This window comes from Acanthaster planci, linkage group LG10, assembly GCF_054643075.1.
Source record: "Acanthaster planci isolate LZ-2023a linkage group LG10, COTS_SCS, whole genome shotgun sequence".
NCBI lineage: Eukaryota > Metazoa > Echinodermata > Asteroidea > Valvatida > Acanthasteridae > Acanthaster > Acanthaster planci.
The window spans coordinates 2,012,524-2,033,351 of NC_141786.1; the positions used below are offsets into that span (position 1 = coordinate 2,012,524).

General features: G+C 42.2%; 3 protein-coding genes across 12 annotated transcripts in view; 1 reads left to right on the forward strand and 2 right to left on the reverse strand.

Moving 5' to 3' along the window:
* Positions 1–336: 336 nt before the first annotated feature.
* oaf (out at first homolog) lies at positions 337–5,875 on the reverse strand. Of its 3 annotated transcripts, none has more exons than XM_087142837.1 (4): positions 5,738–5,875; positions 3,589–3,726; positions 2,328–2,505; positions 337–1,669 (listed from the first exon to the last, which is right to left on the reverse strand). In XM_087142837.1, the coding sequence occupies exons 2-4, from the start codon at positions 3,706–3,708 to the stop codon at positions 1,389–1,391; spliced, it is 579 nt and encodes a 192-aa protein (XP_086998963.1). In that variant the 5' UTR covers positions 3,709–3,726; positions 5,738–5,875; the 3' UTR covers positions 337–1,388. The 3 variants fall into 3 exon arrangements, with proteins under 3 accessions (XP_086998963.1, XP_086998964.1, XP_022098558.2); XM_087142838.1 differs by having other exon boundaries at positions 5,734–5,854; XM_022242866.2 differs by lacking the exon at positions 5,738–5,875 and adding an exon at positions 5,268–5,553.
* On the forward strand, positions 5,795–10,067 carry LOC110983545 (large ribosomal subunit protein P1-like). The gene is made up of 4 exons (XM_022242867.2): positions 5,795–6,014; positions 7,884–8,070; positions 8,754–8,816; positions 9,897–10,067. Exons 1-4 carry the CDS (start codon positions 5,943–5,945, stop codon positions 9,908–9,910), a joined length of 336 nt encoding a protein of 111 aa, XP_022098559.1. The 5' UTR covers positions 5,795–5,942; the 3' UTR covers positions 9,911–10,067.
* A 2,299-nt stretch (positions 10,068–12,366) lies between these two features.
* The window catches only part of LOC110983543 (monocarboxylate transporter 13-like), a 62,861-nt gene continuing 54,399 nt past the window's right edge, over positions 12,367–20,828 (reverse strand). For all 8 annotated transcript variants that reach the window (XM_022242858.2, XM_022242859.2, XM_022242857.2 and 5 more), the window contains 3 exons: positions 18,500–18,643; positions 16,181–17,104; positions 12,367–15,623 (listed from right to left, as the gene is read on the reverse strand). In XM_022242858.2, coding sequence (XP_022098550.2) covers positions 15,487–15,623; positions 16,181–17,104; positions 18,500–18,643 — 1,205 coding nt within the window. In that variant the 3' untranslated portion in view covers positions 12,367–15,486. The remainder of the gene's footprint in view (positions 15,624–16,180; positions 17,105–18,499; positions 18,644–20,828) is intronic.

Genomic DNA, 20,828 nt, shown 5'->3' on the forward strand with positions numbered 1-20,828 from the left:
TATCCCAGGAGAACAAGAACAATTGATATTGGGTTAGCTGGGACTTCAAGGCGTATGGCAGGCTAGCAGGGCCAAATTGGAGGATGAACTCTTGCGCTACACATGATGCAGAAAGCAGAGCCAACGCAGCCCTTGGACTAACAAGGCTCTAGTTTTCTTTTCACCAAGGTTGGATGGTGTGGCTTCATAGGCAGACACTGTGTCCTCGTAACCCTTTATGCCCTACCAACAGATTTCCGTTAAAGTCTGTAAAAAAAGGAATAACTGATGGTGGGGGGGCCAACATCCTGAAAATCCTACAGAAACAATACACAATGTAATTTGAGTAACAAACAATTTATAGTTTGAGCCATAAGGGTTATTTATTTACAAAAATATGAAGCTATTTACAAGTTTATTTTCAATATGTGTATTACAAAAGCACTGTAACAAAGACAATAAATAGATATAAAAAACTGATCCACTGAGGTCCAATTTCCAGTTCTAGACCATAAAAACCGTAGAGCGCGGGACAGTGCAGGACAGTGTAGGGCAGTGCAGGACAGTGTAGGGCAGTGCAGAAAGTCCAGGTGTGGAGTCAGGACAGTTAAATTGACTAAACGCAGAGAGTGAAATTACATTGCCATTGTAGAGTAGAACATCAGATGCATATTTGCCTATTATTTACCTTATTTGGACAAGTGGATATAGTCCTAGTGAATCGCAAACTACAGGTAGACACCGGCACAGTTGGAGCACTTTTTGCAACAAGGGCAGCATCTAATTTTATTAAGTGCATGTACATGTATGTACACACGTCTGTGCCACAAAACTGCTGCAAAGTATTCCTGATGTTACTAAATTTCACCCACTGTAATGGGTTGTTTGGTGAGCTTATATTTCATTTCACATGCAATGCACATTTCCATTTCTCGTCTGGTCCAGCAGAAGAAATAATCTTGCCAGTCAACTGGAAAATTCCTTAACAGCACGTGGTACCAAACGGATTAGAAACTATTATGAAATCAGAGATATCAGACGTGGCACTCTCTATGCGAAAATGCCACTCCAAAAAATGCCAGGACTTCTTCCATTTTCCATTGTTTTTCCAATTCCACAAAGTGTGAGAAAACCTCCAGTAGTCAATGTCAATCCCGTTCCTCAACAACAAACTCATGCTCAGAAAGAAACTGTTTCCCTCTTGTAAATTTTTCTTCATTTCCGATTTCGCTCTGGGAAACAAAATGGTACAGTCTGTCAAACACAGGCACGTGTATTTTGTAAAGTAGCAACTTGGCAGGTAGAGTAATCAGTGAATAATTTTAGACAGAATTTAAGTTTAGTTTATCTCATGGAGTTGGTTGTGTGAAATATGGGCTTTTCAAAACCTTCCAGCGACACCTTCAAGCTTAGTATACACTTTCCCACATGCAGTTCAATTTCTGTTCAACATAATAATCAAACACACGACACTTCCTACACGTTTTTATTCCGCAGCGATAGCTAACGGTCTTCCCGGCGGAATCCCTTCCACGGCAGTACTTGAGCCCGCAGGGGTACCAGCCAACGCAGATTGGTAACCGGCAGACGCACGCCACTGCAGTGTCTTTGGTCTTGTCGCAGCGAGGAGTTGTGAAGAGCGGACAGCTATGTGTGGCATCTAGGAGAGCTGTATAGGTTGCATTGTTCCCTGTAGTTGAAGAATAAGAAAACAGCTAATGGTATGACAAAAACGGCCTGAGCTACAACCTCCAGTGCCGTACATGTGGGCAAATACAGTGTCAGCGGATTGTGAAAATTCCACTACACAATCATCTTTTTGTGTTTTGTTTTTTCTTTGCTTTAAATGTCTCTTATATCATTGTGTAAATTGAAATTTCAGGTTATCTATGTATGCTGTTTAATTTTCTTAAACTATGTGGTCCTTTTTAAATTCTGTTGTAAAACTGCCCTGCAATTCAGCTTTGGGCTGCTATTGGCAGTTTGAATTAAATACGTTTAAACCAGCAATAATAATAAACATATGTACATACATGTAGGCACAGCATTTACACAGTAGGTAAGCCTTCAAAGCCTTATAAACTTTGAGCAGAAGCACCCCCTCATAGGTTAAAAAGAGCCATGTTGGTTGGGTTTTGTAATTTTGTTGCAACCGTAACATGGAACCAGTGAAGGGCAATTCTCACCAAAGGAGCCTCCGTTGCTAAGAAATTTGCGCCCTCTCTTGGTCCAGCTCGGGGCTCATAAATGTCAACAGTATGAGAACAATTTGCAGCTAGCACGCAGTACTAGATTTTAAAGATTTAACAACATGAAGGAGAACATCATCTAAGGCTTTTTCAACACACCTGCTGCCCAGGCCTTCAGATCAGAGTCCCTGGTGAAGATGCGACCTTTGGCCTCAGAGCAGACATTGAGAACCCAGGGGCTGAATCTGGATGCCAGGCTGACATCCACCCCTAAATTCATGATCAGTCGCTCCTCCCCTTTGTCCTCCTCTGGGTTGCGTATGGTGCCAGGATTTTTCTGTAATGTTTGCAGAAAAATGCCCAGAATGAATCAGCTAAGTCTGGAGTACATTATACGACATCTGAGTTTAAATTCAAACTGGTTAAAATTGAAAATCCAGAAACTCTCTGTTTTTCTGATGCATTCACAATAAAATTATTCCCAATTTACTGACAAATACATATATCCTTTATCATACTGGTGCCACATAATGACTAGAACACAGTTGTGCTGATTCCACTGAAATGTGCACATTCAAATGAAAACCTACGCCCCATTATGAAACTTTAGTGGTATCCAGTGCCATGCAACCGAAGTAGGAATACACTGTACATGTGAACATGACCAAACTCTGTGGATGTGTGTGCACTGACCTTCAAGTTGACTTGAATCGGATGCAAGCGATACTGATGAAGTATGAACACATTAACTGCTTATTGAGCTCTCAAAATCAGGCTCATAATGTACGCAATTGCACATGTACCTAGGCTAACCTGCAGACCACGGCCTACATTAGCACATTCAAATTTTCCAGACAAAGTTCTGCTAATTTCTCTAAAGGATGTTCATGCACATGTACATGTATATATGTATGGGTATTTACATGAAGTCAGTTACACACACTGACTTCACAAGCCCTGCGGTTACACAAAGTTTGGCATTTAGAGAGATGGACAGGTACTTGTATTAGCGGTCACGCTTATCAACTGAACTGTTATTTATGACGTTGGTTGTAACTCTAGAATATTTCACAGTACTTTGAAGTTTACATATGAAAAATTGGTTTAGCATGTAACAAGTACATGTATGTCACACCATTTTCACAAAATCTGGTGCCATATTTAGCCTGACAATACCCTATGATAAATAGCAGAGAACACACATTTAGGTAAAAACTAAACACACTGTTCCTATTAGTTTCAGGATACTTGAGTTTAATTTTTTGTGACATATTAACAAAATCTGTTAACCCACCCTCAATAACACACTCGTTAACAAAATGTATCGCAACGACGCTTTATGTACCAACTCCCTTGGAATGTAAGAAATTGCATCCCAAGCATCAAAGAATTACCCGTGTAGGCCTACATGTACATGTACCTGTCTCAGTTTTGACATGGCATCTGCCGAGATGAACTCAGACTTGAGGAACTTAAAGATGAAGCACATAGTTTGGTACTGGCTCTCGTCCGCCCTCTCCTCCTCGCCGAGTACAATCATCTTAAAAATTTGCACTTCCTGAAAAACAAACAGATTCAGCCATTCCCTCGTGGGATTAGGGCACTTTATTCATTCCCTTGGCAGGTTACTAAAAATGTTTTCTGGATTATCCCAAATACCCCAGACATGTTTGGTTGTGGTATGTATGGGGAACCGTGATACATGGTACATTTTCATGCAAAAGTGTTGACATACTTTGGACACAAAATCTGAACAGTGATTGTCTGTTAGGTATCAATTCTAAGTCAAATGAATTATCAATGTCACGTGTAAAGTATTTTGTATGGACAAATTACATGTACATGAATGGTTGGAAATGTGTGACCATGACAGCTGACAGAATGGCAGTGGCAGAAACTCTTGCAATTGCCAGACAGCAACTCCAGAACAAGAGCTCACTCACAAACATTGTATTCGTCATTGATCAATGCAAAGACATGTAGGCCCCAACTGACAGTATCAGCATTTAAGGGAGACCTTGAATTCTATCAGGAGGAAATTAAATGTACAGGATATGGGGGAAAAGGCTATTCCTAAGTAATTACAAGCCCATCAAACAGTAAGTGACAAATGACAGCTGCCCTATGATTGGTCACTAGAACAGAAACAATTGGACCAATCACAGTGTGGCTTTTATCTGTAGGTGACAGGAACACAAAAGGAAAACATTAGGAGCTGTGTTGCGATTGGTCAAGCTATAGCAAAGCTGAGTTATATCATATTGAGAGTACATGCTCAGTGATGCTGCTAATATTTTGTAATTAATGTGGATTGGCAAAATGCTCAAGAATTTCACTATTTTAATGAGGATATAAGGTGAACGAACCTCCCCACTTGATATCTATATGTAACTTCCCCAAGAAGGCATGCATGACATTCGGCTGCACAAATAGCTGTGATGAAAGGGTAAGTTGGCACAATCAAAACAGCCAAAATGTGTCTATGGGAGTTTGTACATTGCTGTCTGGCAGGTTTATACAGTTCTGGAAGAAGTTACACCCCAACTATCTGACGATTGCTTCTGTCCCAACTATAGTTGGAACAGTCCAAACTATATTGCCACAGTTGGGCTGGCCAAACTATTGTTGGGCAATCTCTGTCGAAAATTTCTTAACCTTCTCCAACAAGTTGTTAGTGCAGTTCACACCTGCCATTAGGCCCAGTTCACCTTAAGTCTGGCACTTCATCTACATGCACTTTCATGTCTATATAAACACTCGTTTCAACAAGCACAAGTTGTTGTAAACAAAATGACTTTGGCATATGTACACACTGGTTGGGCCAGCTGGCCCAACTACAGTCGAGACTGATGGCAGTGATGCTATAGTGGAGAAGCAACACCTGTCCACTTAAGCCAGATGTGAGTCATGTGGGTAGGGCCTGGTATATCTTACCAGGCATTGCCAGGCATGTACATGTACGTAGACTAGACGTGGACTCACAAACGTAGATTAAGACTGAGGTTCAAGAAATGTAAAATATAAGGACAAGAAACTAAAAGTTTTCCACATGCCATAAACTTGGTTATTTTACACTGAGTTAATGTTAAAATAGCTTACCGATTTAAAGTCAATCAACATATCCAGCAATGTTCCATCCAGTTTCTGAAATTTCAAAGTGATTGTGTTTTCCACTGGGTTCCCATTTAATGACTCCTGGATCAGATCACCACCTTTGTTTTTAACATTAATGACAAGCTGACACGATACTAAGTTGGTAAATGCTAGTACAGCAAAAAGCTGAGTTAGTATAAATGGATAACAAATTTTTAATTCTGCAAATTTGTTTGGACGAAAGCCTTTCTTTAGGACCGACGCCATTTTGTCTATTATTAACAGAAGGCGTACTTTGAGGCAGTAACATTTTACACTAGGGAGGGGTTTTAGACGTTCAACGCTTAAGTTTTACGGAAAACAAATAGCTTGTCTGTTACCTCCGTAAAACTATTTAAATTTAAGTTAAGTAAGTGTTTATTCAAATTCAATCCAGAATTTTTCGAAATTTGTGATCGAAATATTATCTTACTTACTAAAGTGTAACGAACTCTACCATCATCCCACCCTTTGTGATAATGGAATCACCACTATTGCACGGTCTCTTTGCAATAATCGGCTCCGAAGGTGCACCGTTCTCGGTTCGAGCTAAGGCCTAATCCGGCGACGTGTACTCTTGTTGGATACCATCCAAATTTTATTTCAGCATCAAAACGTAGCTGAATATCTTCTCTGTCCGAAATGGCCTCCACTTCCGAGCTGGCTTGCGTCTACAGCGCTCTCATCCTTCACGATGACGACGTTGCCATCACTGTAAGTTGACACAATGACCATTAGTAAACATGCACGCATGTATAGCGTGTTCATGTACATGTACAGTCCATGCGGAACATGATTGAAGAAAGGCTTCTGCAAAATGTTCGTTCAGGGAATTAACTGGCGGGAATAGCCAAATATCAGAATTGTTACATGTAAATGTTACAGACAGGCGTATAAACAGGATAAAAGTCACTTTGGAAAGAAATTCCTGATGATGAAATAGGCCTACAGTAGCATTGCATGCCTAGTTTGTTGCTTGGTGTCAGGTCAACTTGACCGTTTGCCAACTCGAGTCAACTCGACTCTCGACCAACTCGACTCTCTACCAACTCGATCATGCAAACGGTGCAACAGGGACAGGGCATAGAAGGAATGCATTTTCCCTAGTTCTGGATTGCACTTGTCATTCGTTTTGCTGTGCGTGATGTGATCTGTGCGTGCGCAGAGTGTGGTGACTGACAGATTTCTGAGTTGCATTTCAGTTGATTTCGTGGGTTCATTGAGCCGAAATTAGCATCCATAATTTTCGCGATCTGGAACCGATCCGATCCGTTATTTTTCCCCTTTTAATATCTATTTTTAAAGGAAAGAGTTTGTCTAATGAACCCATGTATCAATCATGCGGTCGAGTTGGTCAGCGGTCAAGTTGACTCAACTTTGAAGTCGAGTTGGTCAACAGACGAGTTGGTTCAACAGTTGAGTTGGTCAGGAGTCGAGTTGACTCGAGTCAAGTTGGCAAACGGTCGAGTTGACTACAACCGTTTGTTTCCCAACATGCCCAGTGCTCGTCTTTCATCACTGTTTCAGGGGAGGGTTGGAAATTTTTTGAGTGATGTGAGTGATCATGGCTGGTCACTCACATCACTCAAGAATTTTTCAACCCTCCCCTGAAACATGCTCTATGCTGTATCAGGTAATGCAAGGAACATAGAGGATTGATGAAATTTAGGCCGAATACTTGAGTTATCGTTGACATGTTTGTTGGGAAAGAGTTTCATATATGGACAACACTTGACATACTTGAGGCCCTTTGCACAAACGACTCGACCCGGGGACGACTTGACCAACATTCACATGAGACTAGTCTAAGAAAACCAAGGTCATGTAATTGTTTTTTAACCCTAACCCCACCCCAAGGGTTGCTGGCCCTAACCTTCCCCATTCCCACACTTTGTGCACAGAGGCTGTTGGACTTTGTTTTTCTGAGGTATGCCAAACCCAATGCAAAAGCTAGCTGTTATGGGCCTACCAGACCTATCCCACAGAATTAAACACTTTACTACTGTTTAATTCTGTGTGGTTGGGGAAGGTTAGGGTTAAGTAGATGCTTCAAAATTGGAAAGAGTTCCATATGGACGCCGCTTGACACCTTATGCACAAACCCCACATGTATGAGACTGGTCTGAACAATTCTGTTTCCTCAGTAAACGACTTGGGTTTTCCCTCCTACATTCAGTTTTTCTGGACATGTTTTTGCTTTTTGCCGGCTAATAGGTCACTGTAGGGAATAATTACTGGCATCCGTGTATGGAACTCTTCCATCAGAAGTTTCTTCGCTACATTTCTCTTTTTAGGACATGTTATCACTTTCTGTCTCAGCTGTTATAACATTAAAGGGAAAAATCAGTGACTCTTTCCGATGTGAGTGGCATCTTACAGGATGCCTTGAAGGATGTGAAACAACTAGTTGGGCTTATGTGTGCATTCATGTACATGTAGTCAGACGTCGGATCATTATTTCTACAATATCACAACGACTGAAAGGATCATCCAAACATTACCTTAACCTGAATGGAAGGTCATTTCACAACACAAACCCTCCCCCGGCATATTTCCTTTCCAAGCTTTTATCTTTGTCCGCAGGCTGACAAGATCAGCTCGCTGATCAAAGCTGCCGGACTGACCGTAGAGCCGTTCTGGCCTGGCCTTTTTGCCAAGGCTCTTGAAGGGCAAAACATCACATCCCTGCTGTCCAGTGTTGGTAGCCCATCAGCAGGTCCAGCTGTTGCTGGTGGTGGCGGTGGTGGGCCAGCTGCCCAGGAAGCTGCAGGTAAGACCTGATAGGCATCGTGCACAACTATGCCCTCATTGGTGAAAAACAGAGAGGCTGGGCTAAGCTGATACTGGGCCCATGCAGCACCACTTGTTTTTTTTGTTTTTTTAGGGTGGGTTTGTGCTATTCACAATGTGAGCATTGCACCACTTGCACACCTGGATAGTATTGATTGGAAACAAAGCACCCTCTCTCATTCATGCCAAGAGATCTGGGCCTTGCAAGCATTTTGTGTCACTTGTCAGAGCGACATCACTGCACAGTTGCCTCAAGATCTAAAATGTCAAGTATCCCCAATGGCAAATCACCTGGTTGTGTGGTTCTGTCGTCATGCACCTAGGATCCCTTAGCAGCATTGCTTAATGGGACCAGCTCCCTTGGTCTCAAAATGGGCAGTTACTCGGTTCCTGTTGATCGCCCAGTGCAACAGGGTGCACCAGACCTCTAGAATCAGCTGCACTTCGCTGGATCTACATGTAAAAGAGCTACATGTAGGGTTAAATGTAAAAGAATTCTTTGTCTTGATGTGTCGTTTGCTAAGACACATGGTTTGTAATGATGTCATTTCATCGTATACTTACCTGTACATGTGCCTTCCCCACAAAAACAGTCCCCAAATACTTCTGGTTTGTTGGCATTTTTCACAAGGGTCCTGGAATTGTGGTTTTGTTTCTGATCAGGTGAGGAGAAGGAAGAGAAGAAGGAAGAAGAGGAGGAGGAGTCTGATGATGACATGGGATTCGGTGAGTAGGATTGGACTTGAAATCACCACTTCCAGCAGTTGCCTTTTATAAAGCGCAGGCATCTCTTCATAGAATAAGATTGGAAGGACTGGTTGAATGTACTTTGTTTTACCCAAAACTTCATGAAAGAACTGTAAAAGGAGCAAACGACAAAGGACTCTGTAGTTCAGAAGTTGCTTAAAATTGTTTTTGATGAGTGGTCTTTACATTAAGAGTTAACTGTGCATGCAAAATGATTCTGCATCTCAGATTTTTTTTCAAGGAAAAAAAATGACGTTTGTGTTACCAACTTCAAGATTTTTCTAAAAGTAATAACCCCTTTCCCCCAAGTACCCCTTTACTCAAATGAATGCCTTTACTGTTTACACAGCGTTAAGGTTATACTTAAAGGGAATGCGAAAGCGTACTAAATGTTATGTGACAAAAGATTGCAGCCAAATTTCGCTAAATGTTTTCAACTCTTATGAATTGGTAATGCAAATATTTGATCAGACGTCACGAATTTGTGTTTGTGTTGGCTTTTGCACGAAGCATGAACCGGCCTTGACTATTATCTTGAACTCCACTAGTGGCTACGATAAAGGCCAAACCTTGCGGTACTTCTCATGAATAAACCTCTCTTCCTGAAGACGGGCTCAAACTGCAGGCAAATACGAAAGTAAAGCAAATTCAATGGAACGTTTTCAGTGAATTTCCCTTTTCCTCTAAAGGGTTGTAAATTTCGCCGCTCAAAGATTTGAACTGATGATACAGTTTCACGTTTGCGTTTGCTTCCGAGCCAAGTATGAACCAGATTTAGTACATGTATTGCCTTTCTTATCTGGTCTGTTAACCTCAAACGAATAGACAGTGTGAGGTCCCAAACTTCACTTTACTGTCACGAGTCCTTTTTATACACTGCACTAAAAGCATTGGCTTTGGTTCAAATAGACGTGCAGGTATAAGCAGCTTGATAGCAACATTGCCACTTCCCATTGACCCGTGTGTTATCCTTAGCCACAGCCAGTCGATTCAGATATTGCCCAAGCTGCCATGACACTCCAGTAAGTGTCATCCTTCCACCTTTGCCTTTTTTCTTAGGCTTGTTCGACTAGAATGTTCCGGCTTGTGCAGTGCACGGAGATGTCACCTGGGTGTCTGTACCTACCTGGTCCGAGTGTGTCAAGCGAGGGGGCAGTTTACAATCCCAGCCTGTTCACAGACATGTTTTGTAGTGGAATAAAGAGAACATTCTTTTAAGTACAACTGCAACTGGCTTGTCCAGTGTGATTTTTTTTTTTGCAAGTCGTGTTTGAGAACATGTGACCTGCTGAATTGGCCCCACCGAGTCTTAGAAATTAAGAATTTGGCGTGCCTTTGAAAATTAGATTTGGCTGCACATAATTACTGCGTTGTCTCTTTCAAGTTTACCAGTTGTGCCTTTATGGAAAGTTAATGTGGGGTATGGGGTAAGAAGGAATCCTTATTTCGTGAAAAGCAGAAAGACTTCATGGCCTTGATCACACAAATATTGTGCACATAGGAAGTGGCAATGAGGCCACAGGTGCTCGTCTGTGTTGCGAGGGACTGTGAGTGACCAGAAGAGAGTTTGATTTCCCATGGCCGTCAGGGGAGGTCCTTTGGGCGCAACAGTCCCTCTGGCGAATAGACGTGCACCAGTGACCTCATTGCCAGTCAATAGATACATGCATATGTATACTAAAGTACATGTATCTAAATTTCATTTGGTGATCACGTTAAATGCCTCTTTGGCGTTCCATAATTTCTGGAATAGTTTGCTTTAAGCAGTCGAAACAAGATGTATGGATTTAAATAGGCCAAATGCAAATACTAACTGCCGTTTGGTTACCCTTGCTAGCGGGCTTGCATATGATTTGTCACTCCACGACCTCTCGAACTTATTGGGGCCCAGCCTAAAAAATGCTGTCTGTCCAACCGGTTAATACTTCGGTTGGTATCCCACAATGCAGTGTGACAATGTAGTGGCTTAGTTGAACAATGCGAATGAAGGTTCACTGTTGAAACGTTATGAAGAATTTAATCTTGCTGATGCAAATTGGCTCTTTTGACAGTTCAAATTCGTGTCGCAAACTTAATCTCTGCATTACCTATGACCCATTTGGGGCAAACTCTGACCCATTTGGGGGACCTCGAGTAACCCAAGATCGCCTGTTACCACAGATCGCGCATGGGTGTCCTAACCAGTGACGAGGCCACAAGTGAGCGTGGAAAGTAATCGCACATACTGCGCGAGAGACACTTTGGGGCATAAAGCCTTGAGGGCGTTCTCCGTTATTAGAAAGTCAAACAGAAGCACAGACATAAAAATGCATAGACCACCAGTCATACTCGTGTAACGGCGATTTTGCAAAGTATGAGCAAAATGATGGGCGACAAGTTAAGACGAGGCCAGTGAGGTTGGTGCAACTGCACATGCGTACTTTTACCCAAATGTCTCACGCACCATGTTCACGCACCATTTATGGATTTGATGGTTTGCAAATTCACTTGCCTCCAAAAATAGCCAGTATCTAACCACAACGTAAATAATACACCTCCGCTCCTATTACCTGCGGAGGGGGTTCGACTTGTGTTGTCTTGTGCCCTCCCCCCACATACACAGTACTGTAATTGGACTGGGCTTAGCCTAAATTAATGAACCAGTCTATTAACGACTTGCCCCAAGTTTCAAAGTCATTCTTGCTATTCGGATCGGGGCGGATCCGCACCATCCAGCCACCTGTAGACCGACAGCGCCCACTGAAATCAACGTCTGGGTACTGTGGTTTGACGGTGCCGGACGAAAACTAAAACCATGGGTGTAATCTGGGGAGTGATGTCGGGATGAGCTTTTATTTGATATTGTGCAAAAAATGAAGTTGCCGTGGCAATGAAGCGGCAGGTTGGTTGGGATCATTTCATCAGGGGCGTGTGTTCCCTCACTAGAAACATTTATGTCTACGTCCTCTGAGCGACGACCTTAAAGTGATTAAACCAGCGTGAAAAGAGGGATAGGTTTTATGACTACGACAAAAGGTATAATTTAGCAGACGATTTTACAAGACAGTACAACCATTTTGGTTTGCTGCATTCAAGAACAAAATTGGGGGATACGTAATTCACTTTGGAGACACCCCCCCCCAAAATGCGTTTGCATATGCCGTCATTTTGAAAGACTGATGAAACAACAACCTTATGTGCTCATTTGTTTAGAAAACACCGAAGACGCAGACCAAGTCGCAAAAACGTCTCTATCAACATATTTCCAACCTCGTTTTCTAGTATTAAAGGGTTGCGTGACGACGCCCAGTGCCCATGTCGAGACCGTACATCCAGCGTTCGCGTCCCACGGCACGCCAAACGTCCATAAACCTGAATACGAGACAAGTTCCCCCAATTAAAGAACCATCGTTGAGTTACGAAAGACTATACCATGCTCTTTGCCGTGGGTGGAATTTAAACTCGGTCAGCATCTCATGTGTCACCCGTAGGCGGGCACTGCACATTGCCAAATTGTCAAGCAACAAAAAGACACTGCTTTCATGAACGATTCCGTTTTCAAGATTGTTTTTTTATTGCAGGAAGATTAATTGCATAATGTCAAACAATTGCTTTCATGTAGTGCATCAACAATACCCAGCACCCAATACCCACAAGCATACTTTTAGAGGATTGTCGTTGAACATTATTTTCTCACAAATTGAACTCTTGCATCATTTTTTGCGATACTGTTTTTTACCCTTGGGCCCATTTATTTCGCAGACAAAAAAGTCTACAGCTTAAAGAGTGAAAACCTCTGTCAAAAAAGAGTGTCTCTTGAAATATGCTCCAAAAGAGTGAAAAACCACTCTACAAAGACTTTTTAAAATCCATTCTAAAAAGATTGAAAACCAATTCAAAAGAGTGGAAATCACTCCACAAGAGGATCCCATTTAGCAGAGACGAGAGGAAATTTCACTCTTTTAAAGTGGTTTTCACCCTTTTCGAGTTTTTTTTTTTTACAGAGGACTCACTCCTTTTTAGAGTGACCTTTTCCACAAAAATTATTTTCAGGAGTGGTGATAATAATCTATAATCTGAATAATGGTGGATATCTTAAAACCTGGTACGTTGTCATTTACACCTCAGGTTGCACTTTTAATTTTCAGTTTCATTATTTTCGATAAACATAATTATACTAAGTTGTGTCTCATTTTCGTTTTGCCTGTGGGCACGATTTGAAAATTAAGTCACCGTCACCTCACCACTAGTACAATGGGGCTACGATGTTACTTAGCCTAGTCTCAGTGATAACGGTAGTAACGATCGCTAACAGAAAGCAAGATATCACGACGCAGACAGATGCGAGCGGCGTGTGACGTCATTTTATGTCATCGTTGTAACTGTACGCCTATCATTGTACCTGCACGCAGTAAATTAGTAAAGTTTAACACGATCCAACTTTGCGTCCGTTTTTCATCAAATGCGATGAAGCTTTCAAGTGGGTAATGTTCAGCGATGGGTCTGCCTCTCTATACGTTGATACCAAATGTTTAATTTCACATTTAACTGTTGCACTTTAGCGAGACGCAGGAACAGTGCGTTACAATAAGCAGTTACCACGTTAAGGATGTGTTCGATTAGCTTCCATGAGTTGACTCGGTTTTTACCTCGTCCCAACCGTCTACCTTGAGTGACACAGCACTTACGGTGATCCCTAGGTCAGAATTGCCCCGTGTAAGCCAATCGAACGCACCATGTACGTATCTGTCTCAATTATTGTTTTAAGTGTTTATAATATCAAATTGTGCATCACGTGTGCCATAAGTAACACTATACACAGGTTTACATTTCACATGATATAACTGTTTTCAATTTCCACCAAGTAACCTTTTTCATTGTAAACGGTGTGGATACATGGATACTCTACACAGGAAAAAAAAGTTACAGGCCATCATAGTGGACACATTCTCTACAAATTAACCGGCTTATTAGGGTTGGACGGCAATCCCTTTAAGTCTCAACCTATGGCTGAGGCATAATGTGTAACATGACAGTATCAATGACATCCACAATGAGATTCGTTTCTGGAGTTAGGATCACTTTCCCAAAGCTGTTTGATAAGCCTCAGCGCGAGTTTCCTTGTAGGTTTGTGCATTAGTTCTAATTACTAACGAGGTGTTATTCCAATCGAATGGAACAACTGTACCCCGGATACACCCAGTGACCTCCCTGTGTGTGCCCCAGGTATGACGTCAAATGTAATCGAGCGACTTCGGGTTAACCTGTGCCGACCCCATGGGTTTTTTCTCGAACGCATGCTTTCATTTGCGACGTGTGGTCGGGCATGACGCCATTTTGTTTCCCAAATGGTGGCCATTGTGAACATGGTTACAATAAACGATCACGAAAGAAAGAATGTAAAAGGCAAATCAAACGTAGACAACTCGGACATAAACGTACGCATACTCGAATACGTGTATTTGGGTGCCCTTTGGTGGTGGATTTAAAAGAAAAAGCTGGCCGCAAATATCTGTATACTACAAGCTTTCCTCATTCTACATTAATAACATACATGTATGTGCAATAAGTGATACTAGTGTACACACGTTATAAAGGAATGGAAAGTCTTCAGAAATCGTCTTTAAAATTGGCACCGAATGTAAAAAGTGAACCAACAATGTGTTTTAATTAGCACGTTTATCACGTTGAAAGGTGAGACTTTGCAGCATTTTTATCATCTTTAAATGTGACTCTCTCTGAGACATGTATTCAATTTCCTTAATTTGCTAACAGTTTTTGAGTGGGTGGTAACCAACCATTAGGCGCCTTTGCTAAAAGACACGGGATTCGTGAAAATGAGCAAGTGCATTTACTCTAAACCACTTACAACAATGTTCTGTTGGGGGCTGGTTCTGCCACTCTGTTCCTTCGAAATGCACTCTTGGGTTACAATTACTACAAGTAGGCTAATATGAGTATTATTAGTTAAGGGAGCCATCGTGATAACTTTATAGATGCGCCAGTTGTTGTATCTGCCTTGAAGCACCCCCTCGTCGATGGAAAAGAGCCATGTTGGTGGGGAACATTCGTTTTGCTGGTCGGGATGAAAACATAGTGCCTGCATTTCATACTTATTTGCGAACCAGAGACGGTGCAGTGACGATCACGGGAGCCTCTGTTGCTAGGAAAATTGCACCCTCTATTGGTTCAGCTCAGGGATCCTAGAAATAACAAATACTTGAGAGTGTTGTGATAAGAGTAATGCCACTAGGTTTCAGCCTGAATGTTTCAATCACTGAATCCCTCCATCGTGCAGGTAAGAAACATTCATGCCGTTTTATACAACGCTTAAATATAAAAGAAAAATATCCCGCATCACTTGAATATTCCAGAAAATGGACTTACTCTAAGGGCACTTCATGTCACTTCTCACCGCACTTTCAAGCCATCGTCATTGTTTGTTTTGTGGGTTAAGTTTAAATTAGATCTTCAACTCGTATGGTGTATTTTCTTTTAGGTTAAACGACCAAGGTTTGGTGTTCAATACGTTGGGTTGGTTAACGTAGATATTCGGTTAGTTGTTGGGGCAAAATAAAACCTGACCAATGGACCTAGTTTGCCAAGGAACTGAACAGTGACTGTCTTCGTTAATGACCTGACAGTATGTGTCCTGTGTCCAAGCGGAGAGCTATAGGCCAATCTTGCGAGATTTACGGCAGTATTCAATTAAGCAGCTGACGAGTAGCAGAAAAACGGCAGATAGTTGGATGCTCCCCAGCACAATAAAGGAGATATCATAGTTGCCGAAATAGTCGAACAGCCAACCTACATGGTGAGAGAAAAATGCAAGAAAATAACATCTTAATAGGTAGACAGCGAAGAGTGAGAAGGTGGTCTGTGTGAAAGGTATAAACATGAAATCTCAAAAGACAAATACCACAGGTTTAGACTTCGCTGCATTCAAATCAATGTGTCATAAAACGAGGAATCCCGTGTTTACGGAGCCCTGGAAGTGCCATCATATTTATTGCGATCCCATGACATATTTGAGCTCCTGATAATGACATACCGGCTAGAAGTCAAAATTCTGAGATCATTTATAACGCAATGACGCAAAAATGGAGGGGGTGTTTAAGTCGGTATTCTGAGATAACTTCATCACAGAACGATGGTCTACTGAAAGTAGAAAGTTGTCACCTAGAAAAATTCTCAAAGAGTAACAACCTAATGAAAATAAGATGGCGTCCCTGGAGAGTTTGTTGCGAATAACATCTTGAAAACGAATGGACGACAACCAGATATACTAATACCAGAGAGCGTGGACTTTTCATATCAATAGTCTGGTCATCGGAAGGCTATTTTGCTGCTAATTATGTCTTTACCTGTGACAAAACCAGCAAGCATTCGCCCAACGCCGGCAAAGCCGTACGACCATCCCAGCGCGTTGGCGAATTTGGCGGGGTTCACAGCCTCCTTCACGACGACAACCGATATAGGGAAGTAGATGCCACTGGCTAGGCCATAAGCCAACGAGGCAGCTGTCAGGGTGTTGAAGGTGTTGAGGACAGGATCTAGTAGCAGGGAGACAGCGGCCAATATGGCCGCTACAGCCAGCAGCTGGGTGGCTGTCAGGCACTTCCTGTCTACCAAGACGCCATGACTAGCCCGCGCAATGATGTTAGTCACTCCGGCAACCGAGGCTAGAAAAGTGGCGTCAATGGGGCTGATGCCCTTCTCGATGGCGTGTGGAATGAGATAAATGAGCCAGCCCATGTACGTGAAGCGCCCACAGAACTGGACGACCATCAGCAGCACAAACGGTGGCTCTGTGAATAGTGAAAGCCCCAGGATGCCCTCACTCGACTCCCAGCAACTGCTGCAGCAGGATCTACAACAGGATCGCTTGCACTCCTTCTCCGGTTCAGATAGTCCCATTCCACCCGGTGTGATTGTGTCTTCCTCTGTATCCGCGCAGGAATCGATACCATTTTCGTCACAGTTCGACGGAATCCGCTGGTATCGACGACCGATGGCGTGCTTTTCTTCGTCCTTTTTCCCATGATCGTATCCACGAAGCGGTCTCAGCAACGCTCCACATGCAGTCACGTGCAAGCACATAGCACCTATAATGGACAGCGCCCCTCGCCAACCGTACGTGTCGATCAGCACTTGGGAGAGAGGTGCCAATGTTAGAATCCCCACGCCGGAGCCCGAGTAGGCCAGGCCATTCGCCATGCTGTACCGTTTGTCGAAGTAGCGACTGATCATAACTAAGCTTGGAGTCAGGGCCAGCCCCAACCCAATACCTGTCGAGAGAATGCAGAAATATATTGTCCAATATGAAAGTATTATATGAACCGAATAATATGCTTGATGTTTAGATTTGAAGTCTGCATGCCCTATAAGAGGCATGCTTGATAAATGTATGACGACGACGAGTCAGTTATATAAGATGCTTACACGAAATTTGAAAATAAAACCGTGCAAATACAAGATTCCCGGTAGTCATGAGATTCTTTCCTGGCCGGCGTCATACAAATGTCATGTAGTGGGATAGAATGGGGGTCATTGGTGTATATTACATGTATATGCAATCGTACGTATGAGTAGGCTACGATTATCCCCGTTTCAAAATGGCAGTTGTTATGTGTGAGCATCGTTTGCACCTTACAGGGAAATTATCCTCCAAAACTGGAAACAGTAAAATTGCACCTGTCACTTTCTTGTGATCGAACGTGCACGCGTGCTATTTCCCCTGCACATCGATCGTACCATACGACGACCCCCATTTTATCCCACCATGCACTGCGGTAACCACGGGTGATATGTCATCAGTACATGTACCTGTATAGAGCTATTGCATAGGGTGCTGGGTAAACGAGGTCAATCAGCTCGGCAACCAGAATAAGAAGCCGTTACTGCAGTGGCACAATGCTCGTTGACTGGTGGTACTCGCGCGTTGCAAGCATCTTTCACCGATAGGGTGTCGTGATTTGCACAATGTACGCGCGCGTAAAGCTGAAGAACGTGTGTGAGTGCGGCGCCACCGCAGTTATAAACCCTGAGTGCAATCGAAAGAGGGCGCGATTTTCCTAGTAACGAAGGCGCCCTCGTTAGGAAATGCACTTCGCTGGTTCACGAACGACTATGAAATGCGTGACACGTGCGTACGAAGCTACCAGCAAAGTGAACACTCCCGACCCACATGGCTCTTTTCAACCGATGACAGGGGTACTTCTGCTCGACGCGGGTAGCGTCTTATCGATAGTTTATACTGTTGTTTGGAAAAGTGCATGTAAGCCAAAATCTGTGGATGACAGAGCGTAACAATGTTCTCTTTCAATGCGTCAAGGTACTAACATTGCTTATATTTTGTACACTATTTTTTCTGGAGTTACGTACACGGTTCTTTGGTCCCGTCACCTTTGTTTCAAATTAACGTTTCACCAGCAGGACTGCCTTTGCTATGTTTATAAAACACGCCCTCTCTTGTTCCCGCTTGACACGGACAACGTTAAAGAGTGAACGCTGCCAATGTGGGTTCTGTGTGCTACGGTTTGAGGTCCGTGTGCGCAGTCAACAGACTAAACACCAGAATTAAATATCGGGTTATCACGCTCAATTACTGGTCATTTGTGCCTGCCAAAAGGGTTCTTCGGGTTAAAACTAATTGTTCCGCATGTTATATAATGACGACTCACCGGCAACAGCAAGAAGCCACGACAATTGAAGGGTTGTCTGCGCAAAGAAAGCAGCAATGATCAGACCAGAGCTAGCGAAGATACCGCCTACCACGGCAACAGGGCGGCAACCAAACCGCTGACAAAGAGGTCCGCTTATGAGACCTGGAAACAAATCAACCGTGAAAAACAGAAAACGATATTAGCACCAGAAGACTGCATGCAAGAAAAGGTGTAAGATTGCGCTGTGTAGTGTTTTGCAAACATTTAATCCTTTCCCAGCGTGGAATGTGACTTGGCTTAAATTTCAGCTCAAAGCTTACATGGCAAATGGCCCATTAAAGTTAGTGGTCGTCAGACTGTCCTCGGGAGGCATCTCACCTTGATTTGTGAAATAGGCTTGGTTGAATTGAAATATGTTTGGTTAATTAAATAGTGCATTTCGTTCATCAAGCTTCCCAGTGTAGAGTGACCCAAACATGAGTAAGCAATGAACTTCAAAACAGGTCATGGAAACGAATTTCAAAAGATTATCTCATACAAACGAACTCGGGAAACTTTAGTATATTTTTCTAAAACTAGAAACAGTATTTCTAAATATGGATCTCATAAGACAAACAGGTGCATATCTCATACAAACGAACTCATACAAACGGACTGCGAAAAAATATACTTCACATTTTGAAAAAAATATCCTTGATGGCACTACAGGACTTTTGTAAGACATACTGCAAATTGGCTTGATAAGAATTAAAATTAAAACTTTTATTAAAACGCGTTTTTGGATCCGTTTAATCTCCTCCGGAATTGTTGTTATCCCAGACCCTGTGCAAAGTGGGGCGTTAATTTTCAACCACGCAAACAGATGTTCTGTTAGCTTAAAACATCTAAGGCTAGGTATTTGGATGAGGAACTTGTGATGAATTGGGATAGTTAAAAAAGACCACTGTGGTGAATTCATCTGGGTTAACATGAATATATATTTTGTTCCAGCTCAAGTAATTCTGATGTTTGTTTCCATTTTCTGGTGCCCGCATTTCATGACAAGGTAGTACACATCTCACTTCATTTCATCAAGGGCGGGTCACTGCTTCCCTATGATAGGCAAGAGCAGATCCTTTATACTCCCATATAATTGGTACTGACATGAACTATCAAAATCCACGTCAATGAGGGCGCCCTGTGCAAACTCTCAGTGAACGCAAGTCTACTCAACTAACAGAATGACCACTCCTAAGGGAATGCCTTATTAAGATGACATAACATGTAGAATAAATCAGCTTTTCTACTTAACTGTCTCTAACAACATTGCATTTTGTGGTGAGTAAAGTATACGAACAACTTCTCGCTATCCAAAATATTGGATGTTATCTTATGACGGCCAACTTTTTGTATTTGCAGATCTTGTGCATCAACTCAAGTAAAATTGTCAAGATATCTGTTATTATTTTATTCTCCGATTCTGAAATAAAAATATCAAATTTCGTAAGCTCTGAGAAGAACACATGTGCAGGATGATTCTGGACAACTTCAAAATGGGATCAGAAGCATCACAAGATGTCATCTGATAATTACACAAGTTATACCGACCAGTCAATTTCTTGAGAGACCAGTCCATTTCAGAATGACCCATTGGTATACAAACACAAGATATCTGACACAATAACAACAATCTACATGGTGCCTTTAAACAATGACAGGATTTCATTCGTCCTTATACCTAGACAGTGGGATATGATAGGCAAGTATGTTCTCGGGTCAGTTAACTGAAAAAATTACTTCTAATAAATGCTAAAAATCTGATTTTTTATGAACAGGGGTATGGGAAGCAAAGAAAGTTTGGTGCTGTCTTGTAGTGTTGTAAATGGCTTAAATCTGTACCTAGCTGGTGTAGTCATTCTCGGCTAAGTTTTTACGATTGGTACAAACGGTTTGACGTTTTCTTTCCTTGAATTTTGGCCCAAAGAAGTTTTCTTGTGTTTACTTTTTGTAACAGGTTTCTTTGGTCCGACCTGGTGTTTCCATTTCGAATTCGACTTGTCGTCCAACACAGATTTTTCTCAGTTGTGCATACAGTTTTCTGAGCATGCGAAGTCTTTTCGACCTTTAAAATCAGTCCAGCTTTGAATTGCACATAATTGTCTTGTTATTATAGTCTTCCCGTGTGGATAAAGTAAAGTAGGCCTATGGCCTTTCTCTTATGTAAAAAAAAATACAATTAAAAAAAAATTAAAAAAACGAGAAAAAGAGGGTTGCGGAACAGTTGTCTGTCTTGTAATTTCCATGCAACCATGTAGATTTGATTTCCTTTAGCCAAATACAAATACAGCGCTCATTAAGACCCCTCACA

Bases quoted from the DNA above. Each gene is read 5' to 3' on its own strand.
- oaf (XM_022242866.2), bottom strand. From the start codon at position 5,528: ATGGCGTCGGTCCTAAAGAAAGGCTTTCGTCCAAACAAATTTGCAGAA. The intron at 3,727-5,267 runs GTAAGCTATTTT...TTTGTTTTTCAG, and splicing joins TGTTGATTGACTTTAAATCG to GAAGTGCAAATTTTTAAGAT. The intron at 2,506-3,588 runs GTACATGTACAT...CAAACATTACAG, and splicing joins CCATGTCAAAACTGAGACAG to AAAAATCCTGGCACCATACG.
- LOC110983545 (XM_022242867.2), top strand. From the start codon at position 5,943: ATGGCCTCCACTTCCGAGCTGGCTTGCGTCTACAGCGCTCTCATCCTT. The intron at 6,015-7,883 runs GTAAGTTGACAC...CTTTGTCCGCAG, and splicing joins ATGACGACGTTGCCATCACT to GCTGACAAGATCAGCTCGCT. The intron at 8,071-8,753 runs GTAAGACCTGAT...GTTTCTGATCAG, and splicing joins AGCTGCCCAGGAAGCTGCAG to GTGAGGAGAAGGAAGAGAAG.